The 19,059-nt window shown below is 32.5% G+C and overlaps 1 protein-coding gene and 1 non-coding gene across 2 annotated transcripts; both read right to left on the reverse strand.

Moving 5' to 3' along the window:
• Positions 1–2,143: 2,143 nt before the first annotated feature.
• On the reverse strand, positions 2,144–2,233 carry Trnaf-gaa (transfer RNA phenylalanine (anticodon GAA)). Its single transcript is given in 2 exon segments — positions 2,144–2,179; positions 2,197–2,233. It is a non-coding gene; the product is annotated as a tRNA-Phe (tRNA).
• Positions 2,234–5,381: 3,148 nt separating this feature from the next.
• On the reverse strand, positions 5,382–18,443 carry LOC127831887 (myoglobin-like). Its single transcript, XM_052356961.1, has 3 exons — positions 17,840–18,443; positions 7,159–7,384; positions 5,382–6,653 (listed from the first exon to the last, which is right to left on the reverse strand). The coding sequence occupies exons 1-3, from the start codon at positions 18,019–18,021 to the stop codon at positions 6,513–6,515; spliced, it is 549 nt and encodes a 182-aa protein (XP_052212921.1). The 5' UTR covers positions 18,022–18,443; the 3' UTR covers positions 5,382–6,512.
• Positions 18,444–19,059: the final 616 nt, after the last annotated feature.

Raw genomic sequence — 19,059 nt, forward strand, 5'->3', positions numbered from 1 at the left:
TAAATAGTCAGTCTTACACACACAGCCGAACATAGAAGGCGCGTAATTGCTTGCTGTCTTGAATTTGACAAACATTTTGAAAACGTTGTGTTGTGTTTATAAGCAGAAATAAAATGTCAATAAATCAGAATTTGACTTTGTGACGTGATACTGCTGGGCTATAGTTTGGTATTACGATATATAATCCGAATTTGAAAACGTGTACTTAAGTAAATATATCCGTTTTTACCAATTTTACGCTCGCTGTAAGGACCTTTTACGCTGTTAGTATAACAAATTTAAGAACACTGGAGTATTATGTTAACATAAAATAATAAGTGGAATACTTGGAAACTCCGTTAATTTATTAGTAAATATATTATATAGTATAGTATATATAGTTGTACACGTAAATGTTATAATATATCAAGCGCTTTATTGTCAACAAAATAGTGGTGGGGTCCTCAATATTGAATTTAATTGAAGCTAGCTATTGAATATGCTGCAATGCGTGCGATGCTATGGTTCAGAGCAATACCATGATAGTATTATAGTTCAAAAGCATACTCACGGTATTTACTTCAGAGCATTTCCGCTGTTTAGTATCGTATTCTCCGAGAGCAACACGCTCAGATATGAGTTTGTGAGAGCAAACCTCTGCCTTTTAATATTTCTAATAATAAATAGAAATAATCATTTCTAATATCTAGTATAGATTTCGGTCAGTTGAAAATATACGCCTTTAATCATAACTGTCAGAGCAAGTTCGACACAAACAACAACGTAATAAAAGTCAGAATTGAAACGTATAGTTGGTCAGGTAAGTCGAAACAACGGTGCGTATACCTTATATTATATATGATTGCACTTTTGTATTAATCGGATAATTGCAAACAAGCGAAATTTGACTATAAAGTAGGTACTAACTATGCTACACCAATACCAAATATATTTAGCACATTAAGAACAATAACAGAAAGTTTGTTCTTAAACTGTCACAAAATCAATTACTCATTAGTAATTAGCATTAGTATTCGGGCATCAGAACATAATTTCGTTGTTTAGCTAGCTTAGTATCGATTCACATTTGTCAGAATATTTTTCTTTACAATATATAGTCAAATATTATAAATGCAAGTCAAATGATTTAAAAATGTAAGTCACGTCCTAATATAAGATAATCCGTGTTACCTATAGGCTTACCAAGTTGAAACAAACTGAAGACAATTTGCTAAGCAATATTTAGACTGAGTTTAGATCTTGCTTGTGATCGTTTTAAAACAATAACGACAGATTAAACGTAAACATATTGCAAACAATTTAAAATCGAAAATTACGACAAAATCACAGTAAAAAGCATGTTGCTTAAAACAAATGTTGATCTATTGTGGTTGTGTCGTGGTTCTCGTCCTGATACATAAGGCGACTATATAGATAAATATATTGGGCCGTACATTTAAACCATTATGGTACGAATAATACCAAACTGCATGATGTATCGTCTGGCCAGTAAAACGATTTCACCATTTTAAATAAAAATCTAAGTACCTAATCCAAAATGTGCATGATACATATTATTGCTTCGATCATCGATTTAGTAGGAAACTAAACACAACCGTGTTATCATTTAACAGAGAACAACAGTATTTACATGAGGATAATATTTTGAACACCATCTTACAATTATGCGATGTGATGGCTGAACAGAAGTGTGCATTATTTATCACGGAATCGGTTTGTTTAAACATTTTCATTAGAGTGCTTGACTCTAGGGAAACGGTTTTCTGGGACACAGCTCCTCCTTGATAAGCGGCTGCTTCCTTTATCGCAACTTATTGTTACAATCAATAACACGTGTGGCGTTTCGCGCTCTATATATGGTAGGGATAGTACTAAGGGCATATGATAGACAACCATAAAAATACATGGATAATAGATGTGATGTTTGCATTTAATTGTTAATGTAAAAACACGTGTATTTTTATAAGATATTTAAGTGATGTAAGAAATTTTAATTAACGTTGTCACCACGCGGTATCCATTAATTTTAATAAAATTATCCAATTGTAGTAAAATGGATTTTAAAATGTCTACAGAACATAAAGCTTTATTATATTTATTAACCTGACTGAAAAAAATGTCATCCGCCGAACTGTTCCGTTCTAGCCGGAACCCGGGATTGAACCGGGGGCCTTTAGATGATTTTTGCGTAAACAACTTCAGTCTAACGCTCTCCCAACTGAGCTATTCCGGCTGACATCATTTTTTACTGCTATTTGGTGAATTTGTGTATAGCGATCGTTATTATATGTCTATTAATAAACTAATACAGTGCACGTGTTCGTACCACTACGCCTTCGAATAAACTTGCTTGCGGGATAGGTCGTCAAATATCGTATTACATTGATTCTCCACTAATTAAGCAAATTAGAAAAAACACGAAATACATATATTTTGATTATGTTTTGTTTTTGTACAAAACCAGAAAGTTTCGTGCATTTGCCCAGCCCCTGTGATCTTTCCCCTGTGATCAGTTGTGGATCAGTTATTACTTAAAACAACTAGCTTTGCATTATTGGCAATAAATGTTGTAATTAATTAATAGGCACAAATGCAGTACTTATTTACACTAATTTTCACAAAAAATAACCACCATGCAAGATATTTTTAAAACAAAATATATACATTGATCCGTTAAATAACTTCTCCTCCCATAAGCGAAAAAAAAGCATTACATACTAGTCGCCGCTCTCCAGAGCGACGCCAATTATCTGTGCAAAGATGCTGTTATAGTGCATTTGCATTAGTTAATTAGGAAAACCCACCCTAGCAATACCAACGGGCTTTTGCGAAACATTATACCAAAGGATAATCATAACCAATATGTTGTGAACACAATAGTAATTATATTTATCACATGCTATACCTGTTTCGCATGTTATACAACCGTTACATATTTTTTTATTACACACGTTTAATACAACATTTGTAAGCGTTTTCATTGGCTTGTTTTCGTTTATTGACCAATCACATTTTGTTATTTTGCTGCAATGACATTGCAACGTCAAATGACGTCACAAAATGTATACAAAATTCGTGCAATCAAACATTTAAAAAAGCAGACCTTTAAATTCATTTTATGTCAAATCTTATAAAGATTAAGGGCCTTAGTTTTCTTCGACCTTCAGTGTTTTCTTATGAAAAACAATCATTAAATGGTAGAATACGAATTCAATATCTTTCTAGTTGAACTCGAACTTTAGTGTCATACAAAACTAGTTTCTCTGATTCTATGAATCTTTCGTAAACTCGAAACTCTTTATCCGTTCCCAGTAAATATGTTCTGTCATATACCGAAGGGAAAACTCTGAATATTCTACGGGCTGGTATTAAGCTAACATACCACGTTTTCAAAGTGATTTGGACATAGTTGCACTGTTTCCTATTCTCTGAAGACCGTTTACTCAAATCGATAATTGGCCTCAAAATCACTGCCAAGCTCTAAAAGAATTACATTAATAACATTTTTAAAGTGTTATTTTTGCCAAGCGCTATATTGAGTATATTAAAAAGTGCGCAGCTAGAAACTTTTTTGATTTTGACATTACAATAATTAAGATTAACGAGGTTTGTGTAATACAGAAATTTATCAAAATCGACTACCACGGATGTATGATGAAAAAAAGTATCGCTAGTTGTTTGCATTCGGCAATGAACATTCATAATATATATATATATATATATATATATATATATATATATATATATATATATATATATATATATTATGAATGTTCATTGCCGAATGCAAACAACTAGCGATACTTTTTTTCCGAGAAATACATGAAACTATATATATATATATATATATATATATATATATATATATATATATATATATATATATATATATATATATATATATATATATATATATATATATATATATATATATATAGTTTCATGTATTTCTCGGATTTTGTTACACGTAGATAATTGCGTTTAAATTAAAGCAATAGTAAATTCTGACATTCATGCTTCCATTAGAGATAAAACAAGGCTTAAAGCGATAATAGTATCTTTGTTATTGCATTTCATTCTGGTGTTATAAACATGGCATTTTGATTCGGCTTATACGCACATGTTTGGAACAAATATATTGTTGGTTGGTGTTGTTTTATTGTTTTTTACGTTATTTCTTATTTGTCCTAGTTTAAGAAAAACATCTATTGCTATTCAAATAAGAAACGCAAATGTAATCCAAATTTGAATTATGTTTAACGAAGCAGCGAAACTAGTGCGCATATATTTCGAAAATCAAGTAATTTTTATAGTGTACATGTTACTGAAAAGAGAACGTATTTAAGAATGTGTATGCTAGTGACTAATCATTTTTTCTTTAAACTCGATAACATGGGTAATTGGTCTGACAGAAACCGCGATTTGAGTCATGTACTGACCAGACTGATTATATATGAAGATATATGATGGGAAGTGTGAACTTTCTTTTTCTTCATTCTTATAAATTAATTGATCAACTTGAATTATATTGGAAAGTACATTCCTGCTGTTTCAGGTAGAGTTTCAATCTGCTTTTAAACAACAAAAGCATTCTTCGAAAGATTACTGATCAAACTTGTAGACATTTCTTAGAATGACTGCTTTAAATGTTATGTACCTCAGACACTCAGCTTTTTATTCGGATGCGTAAGAAACAGTATGCTATCCGAGTGACGTAAACATCTTAACATTCTAGTGTGTTTTTGTAACCAGGCAATGAAGACCAAACATTCATAACGATTGTCATACTGATTTGGCTGACGTCCTAGGCATTTTTCCAATTTTGCAAGAATTGGGTTTATTTCATCTACATACAACAGTTGCTTTGGAAAAGAATTGTAACGGAAATAAAATATAAGCATCGCCGTGGTGTTATGGATATGGTGTCCGCCTAGCCACATGGGGATCACGGGTTCGATTCCCACCGTGGGAGCGTTCTTTAGATCTCCCACAAATACACCAAGTACTGGTTCTAGGCCCAGGAAACGGACTCGAGAGCGTTTATATAACCCTTAGGCTTTCGATGTAATCGATCTAAAACAAATACGTTTAAACTTAATAAATTATATGTTTAGTAAATGAGTAATAGTAACACATTTTACAAAGAAAGCGGCAAAACGAATAAAGACGGCGTGGTCGTTATCACCCCGAAAGCACAATCGTTGGTTTATCATATTGCTACTCGGGAACTGATCGTGAGTTCAACTATGTATATTTTCGTTAATTTATTTTATTTCTTGCGTTTGCTGATTGCATGATTGTAGCCGTGTAGTGAAAAGTGTGCAGCCGGTCACGGACACGAACCTGAGACCTTCCGCTCACAACGTGAGGCTCTACCGCTTGAGCTAACCCGGCCGCTTTCACAGCTTATACTTTTCCCGCCTCGGTAGTTTGGTACTGTTTCACAGTCACTTTCTTTTATTTGCTTAAAGGAAACATAATTGAATGTCTTTATAGCAATTATCTTATGTTATCGGAAAACGCAAAATATTAAGCCAACATGTGGTTTCTAGCAGTTGAAGAAATGAAGTGAGTGTACTAATCCTTCATAATGGGACATTTATATTGTATTGCAACACTGCAATTATTGCTCTTGATTTTTTTACACAAAAACATCTGACACAATCTTAATAACCTGATATGTATTTTACTTTATAAGTCAAACACTTTAATCTTGTACGTAGCTAGGACTTTAACCTAATCATACATGTTCACTTAAATAAACTCGGGTATCTAAAGAGTCATGTATGGTTCCAATTATACAATAATATAACTCCTTTCACAAAATGTGTAATCAATGTATATGATTAAGTAACCAATGTAAATTATTAAGTAATCAGTGTATATGATTACGTTATCAATGTATATGATTAAGTTACCAATGTATATGATTAAGTAGCCATTATATAATGTTGCAATGCCATCCGGTGTGCTTGGACCTTATGCAAATTTAATATTGACAATATAAGACAATATCGCATTACACACTGCACATTGTCATACACACCTCATTTCAAACACATTATAACAATTTAAACGCATACTTTTAGTCATTAAATTAAATCGTTATCTATAGAACCAAGCTGTAAAGACACACTTTTAAAAACGGCAAATCGTACAATGAATTAATTGCTTTGGTGAGCTCGTGAATACATCGTATGTATTTGTGAAAAAAAAGAGTTGGGTTTGCAGTTATAGTCTCACACATTTGAAACATAGTTTTGTATGCAATTCAACGGGATAATGTTTTTCTCATGTTCACGTGTTGCTTGTTCACCAAAACAGTGTACTGACGATGAACATACATTTACATAATGTAAAACAGATATACAAGACGAAATTATCGTCTTGCAATTTCACGAACTGAAACTTCTTTCCAATAGAATTGACCTTTAAATTAAACCAATATATGAGCGTTGTTTTAAATGCGAAGAGGAAAGCAAACGTATTTACATTATATACAACTTTTCTGATTAGTCTTGTATACTGCACATTCCTTTCTTCATGTGGTAGCACATAAGGCGAAAAAGGTTTTCCCAAGCTCGTTCGTGCTCCTCTGTCCAAATGTGATGCAGATGAGGCTTTATGGAGCTGATAAATTGTGGGCCCATAAGCTAAAATTATACAGAATATGTTATTAAATGAGCGTCGATTGGTTTTCTTGAAAAACTAAATTGAACATACAATATAACACGCACGATACTTGTTTAAAGCTGGAAGGTGCAAAACAAAATATATTTAATTAGAACCGTAACGTTTATTTATAAGTCACTTACACTAACCCTACGTCTTATACATTGGTATGATATCCATACCTTAAATGCGTAACAATTAATATGCTGTTATTTCCCGTTAATCAAATCCATTTTACCTTAACTAAGCGATGAGTGAACAGATTTTAAATATATTAAAGTTCATAAACATTCAATATAATGTTGTAATTTTATATATATGTCAAGGTTTGTATTCTACAATATCGTATCTGTATAGATACAAGAATTGTTTGACCAGTACTTCTTTAAAACCAAATACATAAACCATTTTGATTTGGTATAACTCGTTCTTTTGTTTGTCCTTGTTTAAGGCCACGTAAAATATACAATATTATAGAAAACTTACGTCGATAAATTCTATTTTTACTGAGTAGTTTTTGTGACGTATTCCTAACTCCGCCATGAGTTCTCGCAGTTTCTCGCGGTTATCAAGTCTAGTAATGCACTTATCCACGGTTCCCATCACGCGCAGCGCATGTTGTCGTAGGATTGCGTTGTACTCGAGTTCGGACGTGTTGATTGCACGGAAAGACATGAATGCATCATGGACCTCTGGGTGCGTCTCAAACAAACTGAAAACAAAAACGTTATAGTGTCATATAGTATGCATTTTAAGGGATAATAAAAACTTCCATGCCACTTGTTTTTAATTTAACATATTGTTTGATGAACATAGTCGCTGACTGTTTGCAAATAGAAAACGATAATCCAAATAAAATGTTTGTATTCATTTTTCTGTTTTATTTTATAAAACGCAAGTGAACAATTATTTATGTAAAAACAGGACAAAACATGATTCCTGTCATTCACCAAAAACTATTTCCCCGCATGATTAATATGTGTTTCTCAAGCTATGATCTTAATTTGAAGTTGACATTGAGTTTTACATGATATATTCGCACGCGTATTTTTTTGACACACGTGCAACATATTTATTATCTACCAAAACCGATTAAGCTTCTGCAACATGTTTTAGAAGTGTAATCACTGATTTACTCTCCGTAGCTAGCTTTGACGGAGATGAGCATTGTATGTGATATTTGATATCCATGTACTTTCTTCAATGTGTCATTAATATTATTCCCAATTTACAATTGGTAAAACTATAAAGTGGCTAAAATATATGACGATTTATATGCAATATAAAAACATACATTAGCAGCGGTGTTAGCCTCGCCGTTATTTAATTCTAAGCCTCGTCTGACATATTACAAAACGATCAGGCAGTAACCTGTTATTCTTTATGTGGACCATCAGATTTAAGTGATATAAAGCCCGCAGCATATCGGTGCTGTAAGGGTAAACACATAATGTGCATGGGAAAAGCTTAACAAACGCGACTGGAAAAGAAAGCAAGTTGTTATTGTACTTCGTCTGCTATGTAGTTCTAATATACGAATCATAGCATAGAAAATTAGGAATATGTACTACTGTATCACACCTATTAGGTACTACTTTTTGTGCAAAATACATGAACTCGCTGCTACATATATGTAAATCATGCATTATGAATTTCATGGAATAACTGAAATAAAATAATATAATAACACGTGCACTGGCTTATGAGAAAAGACACTTTCCACCGAGACGGGTTTTTTGTTTAGAAGCTATATACTGTTGTTATAACTAATCAACTTGTTTGCAGAAGTTGTAACAATTTTTTGTATAACAAAGGCATTATTTTTATTACGTAAACGTATTTTAGGCATGCGAGTTGCTGTGTTTTATAAATTTAATACGGCTTTTAAAAGTGTGTTATATTTTTGGTCAAATTTTCTTTAACGATTACTTTTAAATCGCACAATAATTTACCAGGAACGAAGCACAATTTATCCACTGAAAGAAATGAGTTCATTTTGAATGCTCATTTTTCAAAGTTCTGTCGGTAATTTATTATAAAGTTATTGAAAGTATAGGTATTATTTGACTTGGCACATTTCTAAATTATAGTAAATTGCTTCCGTTTTAAGGACATGCTTTTACCATGATATATAACGATGTGTGTTTTGTGGGTTTTTTTTCCAGATAAAAAGAAATTCACAACACGATATATATTGTGTTGTAATTTGTTGCGTCTGTTCCATTAAATGCAGTCCTGTATTTACAGTATGTTTATATTCAACGCAATCACGTTAACTTTATAACGTGTTAATAAGTACATATATATAGTATTTGACATAACTTGCAAAACGGATCACAGAAAATATCACAAAAGTGTTCCTGTTCCCAACAGCATTGATCAATGCAAATGTATGATTAAGAACACCATTTGACGCATTTAACGAGAGGTAAAAACAAGCAAATCATCTGCACGCTTCTTAGAATACTATACTATAACCATTTTCTAACTATGGTGAAATGACGTTAACATTTTTTTCAGTCAAAGCATTTCATTTTGACAAGATATCAAAAGGTACTAATGACTACAAACTCCAGATCATTAGTACGCATCGCAATAAGGCCATTATGCAAATATTCTATGAAGAAATTGCACACAAAAAAGCTCTCCAAGTTAAATATTTCTTAGCCTTAATGATCCAGCTTTCAATATCTTTGCATCAGGCATGTATTCTCGATATTCATATATCTAAAAATGCTGAAAATTTAATGATCGATTTTTTCAATAACGTTCATACGCAATAAATGTATTGCTCAATGTGTTATTTAATGCAATTCCAGTGGTTTTTTACAAATAGGGGAATGGTGGCGTGGCCCGTCCAAATGGGAAAAACGCGTCATTTTTAGGAAAAAGGGAAAATTCAAAAATCACTCTTTTATATGTTATGATATTTATTATATTAATACACATGTATGTATGAATCTAATATTCACAGCTGAATTTCTCTGTCCGTTTTCTTAAATATATATCAATGATTTTTCAACATTAGTTTCAGACAGTTCAGCCTCCATACACAGTCTCAGCTTTCCTAGCCATTTTGAGTTTAATTGGGATTTTTTAATCGATACAATGGCAAATTTGAGCTTTTTCTATCAATAAAATGAACCAAATTGGAATGTTTTTATCAACAAATATCGGCACAATATAGATACATCAGGTCTTTTCCTGGCCGTTTTGGGAATAATGCAATTCATATGAAAAGTCCACAGATGTGGGAAAAACTAATTTACTATAACTCTTTATAATAATTCAAAATCATATTATTTGTTATATACTTTGTTAGTTGTTTATGAAATTAATTTGAGATGTATTTATCATTAGAGAGTTGTTTCTAATAATACAAAAAAATAATTTTTGATTCAACTTCTGTAGGGGATTTTTTCTACAAAATTGGGGGAAAATTATTCTCTTTTTTTAGGGGAATATCGGCTCCGAAATTGCCATAATAACACTTAAAATCATTAAATTTTGCAGTTCATAAGTAAATGTGTAGTAAATCAAGAAATGGAAAAAATACAGTGGTATAATTTCATAATGCGGTGGTTTCATAACCCACGAAAGTTTAATATGTTTCATATAGTGTCAAACCTTCGTGTCCTTTTGTTCACAACACTCGTCCAGCTTGTATAAATAACTCTAAATAGACAGACGCGCAACATCTGTATGTCATGGTCGTGGTATTGAAAAAAAAGATTATATAACCTCGCGTGATACGTTTTACCATGTAATACTCTGTGTAATAAAACTGACTGTAATTGGGTTTTCAATCAAGGACTACGTAAGACAGGATTACATGATTCAACGCATTGCTGCACGGATATTATAAGAGTACAGTAATTTTTATATTTTAGTATCCACTGTTCAGGTGGTGTTGTATAACAATAAAAAATCTTAAAAAGGAATTTGTATAGGAATAATCTGTATAAAATTATGCATTTCAGCAAAATAGCATTACGGGAACTGTTTCATATATTCTGAGATTTATTTGCTTAGCCAGTTTTATGCAACAGGAACAGTCCACAGTCGATATTTAATGGAATAATTGGACCGTTTGTGTTATGTGTGTCACACACATGTTTTTTGTTTTGAAAATTTGTATTAAAAACAATTAATACTAATGTTACTATATATAGTAACACAGCTTACTCAAATGCATGCGAGTATCGGTCAAAGGAAGGTGATTATAACGTTGAGCCCTGCAGGGCCAAATGTTGATAATAGATAATCGGCCCCGGAGCTAAAGCACGGGACGTTACTGCCAACACGTTACGTAATAACAAAATGGCGTCCACATTCAGTCTCAGTCAACTTTGATCAATACAATTAACCGCAACTCACCAAAAATTCGGACATAATGTAAACGACACGTAGCACACAGTTTGGATACTACAAATATCGATTGAAACTGAAATTCTTCTGTAGGTTATTCCTCTATTTGAGCATTTACAGGATCTATTTAACAGAACAATTTATAGCTAAACACACACTTACCTCGACAACTTAGATCCGATGTTTATATAATAAAATAGCAACGATGTGCTATTCCTTTCCTTTTGTTATTCCATCCGTTATTTTATATTGATTTCAAATCACATTTTTAAACGATTGTAGATCTATCGAATGTTAACCACTTTCAACACAAACACGATACATTATGGATTCGTTCCATGCTAAAAATACTTAACAGTTACTGTCAAATATAAATCCTCCACGACGGAATTGTTGTCCCTAAAATCCAGAGTCTAGTTAAAACTTTGTTTCGTCTCAGAAATTATGTCATATGAGATACGTCAAAAATTGCGTGATTAATTGGATGAAAGTTAAAGAACTGAAATTTGGTTGTGTAATAAAAAGTAAAGTTAACGGGGATTAAGTATTGAAGACGGTTATACCATCGTTGCTTGAGGGCCAGAAGTGATAATCGGCCCTGGAGTGATAAATCGTCCTAAGGCCTGGGTCTTTCTATAATAATCGTGTATCTTCAGTCCCTTGATCGTTAAGGCCTATTTTTTAACTTAAATTGTGTTTTGCAAAGAAAATGCATTTTATATTACAAACAACACAATGTTCCTTACAAAAATAATATTATTTATTTTGTTTTATATTCAGAAATATAATAAATAAAATGGTTTGTTTAAACGATGGCTACTTTACCAAATTTGTGGCCCCTTTGTCACATATCAAGATACACACACGAAAAATTATATCTTAGATATAATTAAAACTCCGATTTAGGCTTTAGGTTACTAGTATATTAATAATGATTCTAATTATCTAATTCTATTCAAAACAAAAAAAGTAAATAAAATCAACTATTATCAAGAAATTATTAATTTTACATGTGTCCATTCGAAGTGTGTCACCTCCGTCTTATTTATTTTCAAAACTGTTTATCTACATGAGCGATAAAATGGCGATGTCATGTTGAGGTTACAATGAGGTAATTGACGTCACTATGAGTTATTTTTTCCGCGATATTGTTTAAGCTCAGTGTGTTTCCTGTTTGCGATTTTAATTAACGGATACAGATTATGCTTTTACAATCGATGTTTACATCGTGTCTATTTGCAATGTAGTTTTATGTTTTTATAAAAAATGTTGATAAAGATAGTGTTCCTTAAACGATTTGAGAAATAAAATTACTTTAACTACTTTTTGTTGATTGTTACAAAATGTAATTAAAATGAAGGACACTTTTTTAAATCTGCTTTTATCTCATTATATACATTATAAATGAAAATTGTTATTTACAAAATGGCAAATACTATAATATAAAATAGTATACAATAGTAAAATGTTATCAAAAAGATCATATTTAAAATATTTATATTTTAGGTGAATTATTTTGTTACGTAGTGGACAATTTTATCTCCCGTTGGGTTAGAAAATCAATATAAAAAGTGTTTAAACAATGAAGATGCAAGCACATAATAAGGAAGGGCAATATGTATTTTGATATGAAAAACGCAATTTATATTAATTTGAATTATGCTCAACTCGAGCTGTTTGCCAAGGGAAATTATACTATAATAATAGAACAACTCGCCTACGGCCTTCGGGACGATTATACACTCTCTGGGCCGTTTATCACTTATGTCCCTCATGCAACGCCGTATTAACCTCTAAATATACAAATTTCGTGTGTTCTTAATAATACAATTAATAGTTTAGAAACCTGTCGCATATGACATTTGTCAACCCTCTCGTAAATGTTCATACTCATTGTGCAAAAGGGTAGATTCAACAGGAGTTTATTTAAGCAAGTTTTGTAATCTCTTATTTTAGGCAAATGACAGGTTGTCTATCAATTATTCACCTATGCGCAGCCAAAAACATTTGCTTTGTAACGTGTAAACATAAGCTTTTGTGTAAGATATGGATGTTGTTGTATTATACCCGTAGGTATATTTCTAGCAAGACATATGATATTGATTTTTCACTTACAATCTCAAATGACCAAAAACACATCACAAATAAAACATTAAACTTATTACGCACATTATTATATGTTCTAGTCAGTCGTATCTAATTACAACCTGACAGTAGGAATGTCCTTTCCATTCTGCTCGGGTTTTCAACACCCATGTTTACACTCGTGTAGCTTTACTTGTGAGAACACTTTCATATATCAAAAGTTTCGCGTTCATGCGTGCGTTTAATGTGCATTGCATGAACAATAGTTTAGACATTTAATGCAACATAACTAAAATTGTTTAACCCGTTTATGCCTAGTGGATTCTTCCATCCTTCTAAATTGGATAAATTTATTTCCAAACGTAGGGATTTCTAGTATACTTATTTCTATATTTTAAATATATTTTACGAAAATTCCTTTAAGAAATACGCGTAGACCCAGATGAGACGCTGCATCATGCGGCGTCTCTTCTGGGTATACGTTGTCTGCCAAGGCCTTTTTTCTTTTCTAGACGCTATGAATAAATGGGTTAAGTACATTCGTGTTCTTGTTACTCAAAACCCTTTCCCAATTTTGAACATACACATTCACGTGCATTAATATTAAAGCAGGGTCGAGTGCATAGAGTAAGATGAGATTGTAGTATGCTCTTTGTTTGATATCAGGCAACAACAAACGTGTGCATGCACGTTGAAAAGCTTCGCTGACACCTATTTTGTGTAATGCTATCGTAACTCGGCTACAAACCCGATAGAAAGATGCGCACACATTATTAAAATACATTTATCCCCATAGAAAGATGCGCACACATTATTAAAATACATTTATTTTACAAACTAAATATCATTTTTTAATATTCAACAGTGCACTGGTTTTAATATGCCATCTCTTATAATATTTGTTTGAGGAAGCCAGTTGTTGATAGCTAAATCATGCACATTCGTATTGCATATCGAATATAAAGCATTACCTTTGTGTTTTTTTAATGAACTTTATACTAGCATTTCTACTATAATTAGTATTATTCAATGCTTTACATATTTATATGGTTTTGTAATACGGTTTGCATCTGTACTGCTCGATTTAAGAGGTCATTAAATTGTATTAGATGCCTGACAAGTAGCATGTTGTACAGTATCGAATATGTCTCATACAACGTCACAATTGGAATTATTTCCATATCAGTTAAGCTCTTGTTTTTTTTGTTCAGATAATTGTTTGATATGTGTGAGTATGATTTATTGATGTGATGATTGCATATTTGAAGTACCATTCGAACCAAGATGCTTAGTTTTCGCGCATCCTTCTTTTTTAATAATCAGAGATAAATCACTTCGCATCAATTTTAGTAAACGTTACACATGATCATATAATAAAATATGGTTTCTTTCTCACACATCCTGGTTAAGGTTACAAGAAGTATGGCTTGTTCTTTTCAAACAGCTAAACACAATAATAATAAATATTTGTTGACACATAACGAATGCGTTCAAATATTAAAATACGTTGTATTTCACAAAACGCAACGTTTGCCCCTGCAATGTAACTCTATAGTCGTACAACCAAACGTAGTTATTTATCTTATTAATCGTTCACCTTGAAGTACGGCAGGCAAAACTGGTTTACTTCTGTATACTGCGCTTGGGTCCGAAACGTTATTAACACAAAACATTTTAAGATTTTGTTTAGAGGCAAATGGATGCTTTAAAGTGAAAACAACATTATGTGTTAACAACGAATAAGTTAGTATAGTTTAGATAACCGGTTTATAAGTATTGTGTTGGTTGTAAATATGTTCCATAATTGATGATATTGTAATAACGTTTTAGACAATATAGCGCTAAATTGCTCAACACATATCAATACTTGCTTGTATATAAGGCAAAATGTAATTTTTATCATATTTAAAAATATAAACTTAATGGTGGGTTGAAAATAAATGCTAAAACATCAAATCATTTCAACAACTACAGGATATTTAAGAAAGACTGTATATATCATGACTAACCAATGCAGATGCAAACACTCCCCGTCGCGTTAAGCACGCGTTAAACATTTTATCGTCTACAAAGTGCACTCGTTTGCGTCTCAAATGGCTTTGACCGCCTGCGCAATAGGCAGTGTCTGTCGTGTTTTACCGCCAACGCAAAAAGCAGTGTAGGTCGTGTGTATGTTTTGATTGATTTGCGCTGTAACCAGTATCGCAGTCAATGTGATACACTTGAAGGAAAACAATAAATCATTATACATATATCTATAAGTAGCTGTCAATCTGAATGACGCATAATTCACGACAGAACAAGTAATTAGCATAATCTACTACATTATGGTACAATATCCTTTCCCGCAAATGAGCGGTCTCTCATGAGTTCATGTGAATATCGGATATTTTTGGTTGTGGATATCTAACAAGTCCAAATACATAGATTTATTAACGGTCTACAGGAATCACAAGGTATCAATTATGATGATATGTTAAAGCTCACAAAGTTTGCCACATTTGCTTGATATAAAGGTTGAATTTACTACGTTCGATTGGTAAACAGATCAAAGCTACCACATTGCACTTGATATACAAGTGTAATTTACCGCGATCGAATGATAGATAGGGGTTTAATTTTGGCGGATACAATATTGTGCATACTTATTGATTAATACGAACTTCGTAATGCGGTGTTAATATATGTACATACGTGCCACTAATATACATTTTTGACATCGTATTATGGGAAGTATCTTTGGGCTGTATCGCATTGTATGCTTCGCATTCGTTACGCTCGTGTTGAAAAAAGAGCGTACAACTACTTTTAAAACTGCTTTACATTGCATTCGAAAAGACGTTGACAATTGTCTTAATCAGATAAAATCTAATAATCGGAAAAAACGTGTTGAATTTTGACGACAAGTGTTATGAACACATATAAAGTGCTGTCGAATGATCGGCCAAATCTATTTAAAGGCCAGTAATTTTCCTTAAACTAACTTGTCATCACTCGCATGTTTCAATTATTGCACGGAAAAAATGAAACATCCTCTTATATATTTAAACACGAAATCCGTGTAGCTATTGTATAGTTTAGGTTTTGATACAAATATTTAATTAAAATCGTTTATTAAGTATTAAAACGAAGACCATCCAATCAGGTTACACTATTGTACAGATGACAATGCATATACAAAGTATGCGCACGTAAAGGAAGTTTAAAATAGAATAAAATTATTATAAAATAAATTGTAAACACAATTATGTGCTTCATTAAATAAATGATTTTTAAGACCAACGTTGCGGATCAAGCTAACAATACACAACATGGGCAATAAACGTAGGTAAAATAATCGCAAATATGACCATGCGCACAATGTAAGAACTCACTATGCTTCCTAAAATATTATGTTTATACTTTCATCAAAATGTTCTTTTTCATAATCCACACTTATTCTATTATAATTATCCGCGGACAAACCCAGAGGATAATACGCACGACACACCCACACACACACACCACACACACACCACACACACACACAACACACCATCACCACACACACACACACACACACACACACACCACAACACAGCCACACACACACACACACACACACACACACACACACACACACACACACACACACACACACACACACACACACCACACCACACACACACACACACACACACCACACACACACACCACCACACACACAACACAACACACATCCACACACAACACACACCACACTACACATCACCACACCACACACACACCACACACACTACACACACACACACACCCACACCACACACCACACACCACACACCACACACACACACCACTACACATACACACACACCACACACACACACCACACACACAACAACACACAACACACAACACACACATGATTAACCATTCATCGGCTGGTGTACATGTAAAGTTAAACATCTACTGCTACATTTCGATTTGCGTCGATTTAAGTTACCATAATTATTATGTATTCTTCTGTATGTATATCTGAGAGCTTATTGTTTATTCATCAACTTGTTTCAATGAGAAAGATTTTAAATGCGCTGTGTGTGAGTGCATACACACGGTTAGTTTTTAAATTAGATAATTATGTTTTAATAACAAGGTTCCATTTAAATATTAAGATTTACAACAAAACATAGCAAATGAATTATTTTACATGTTTATGCTCGGTTTAGACGTTGAATTAAAATACGTGGAAAAATAAACCATACTACGAAGACAATGATTAGTGGGTTACCCATATCAGCTTGTCTTGAAAAGACCTTTCAAAGTTATTTGTGCTGACAAAATGGTGATATAACGTCGATAATGATTGCATTAAAAAACAAAAATCCATGGCTATTATTAAATTTAGTTATCAATATACCTCTGACGACCCCACTATCAACAAAGAGATATAATCTTTGAAATTTATGCTTTTAATAGTGTTGAAGCAACGTCAAGAAAACCACACACTCATGACTATATATCTTATAAATAGTATAGATGCAATATAAAGATAACGCCTCTATCATACCAGTATGTATTAATTTGTACGTGTGTTGTCATAACATGTTCTAAAAATATTACTATCACCAACAGATGATACGTTATATGCTTGAAAGCATGTAATATTTATTTACTCTTAATGTATTGGCCAAAGGAATATGCAATGTATCCAAATAGTAAAATGAAAACAACGTACCTTACAAACGTAATGACACCGACTTTGTGTATATCATCTTTTAACCTACTCCACACCTCTGTTAGCAAACGTCCATCTGTATCCGATAAGATTGGCTCCTGATCAGTTGGCCTAAATAGCGTTATGTTGTTTTGGTGATTACTACATTTTCTTCTTCGATCTTTAACATGTATATTTCCCATGACGAAAGACTCTTCGTACTAACGATCAAAGCAGAAGGTTGAGAGACACACTCATAAAACATAAGTTATGCCAATGTGCATATAGCATTTCAATTATAATGTTTAAACTGTAATTTATAACGTTTATTCTCTTTCATATATTTGATAACTTAGTTTCTCATTTATATTACTCACACGAATGATTGCTTTGATTACAGAATTACTGATACATTAAGAATACAAAATTAAATAGTTAAACAGCATAATATTGAAGCTATATAATGCAAAATTAAATAGCGCACTTTGGATGTATCTAATGAAATAATTATCCAAGTTCCGACATATTTATTAGAGAAATCATTCGCTGATGAACATGATCCAAATACCTAAAACTCAACGTCTTGCTTGCGACGATTGTACTGTTTTCTGGTCTGTATTGCTGAATATATCAGAAACGGCTCTATGTTTTTCACTATCGGATATTTCTTATGTTACTTAAACACATACAATCCATGTTTCCTATCTGATAGCTCTGCTCTGCGTGTGCTTCGTATGAAAAGGGATATTGTAAATCATCCGTGTTTCCTATCTGAAAACTCTGCTCTGCGTGTGCTTCGTATGAAAAGGGATATTGTAAATCGTATTCCTTTAATTACACAATTTATCACACATGAAATATGACAGCAGCGCACACTATTAATACCATTCATGTTGTATATAATCATATGACAAACTATGATATTATAAGTAGTTACTGCAACTTGAAATTAAATGCAATTATCTCCTGCATAATTGATTCAAATGATAAACCGTTGAATCGTAACACTTTACCCCAATCAATTTTTCATGTGACATGTTGCAAAAAACCCTAAACTGATGCGTTTATTTCAAATAATAAATTATGTGTATGCATAGAAGTGTAAATATAAATCAATGCTCATGTATGGAATAACACTTTCTAAGCCACAACATACATTTCTACACATGTTCCAACTCGATAAGACAACTCATTGCGAACAATATGGAAATAATTCCAAAGATGAGGTTATGACTATGTGA

Source organism: Dreissena polymorpha, chromosome 5, assembly GCF_020536995.1.
Source record: "Dreissena polymorpha isolate Duluth1 chromosome 5, UMN_Dpol_1.0, whole genome shotgun sequence".
NCBI lineage: Eukaryota > Metazoa > Mollusca > Bivalvia > Myida > Dreissenidae > Dreissena > Dreissena polymorpha.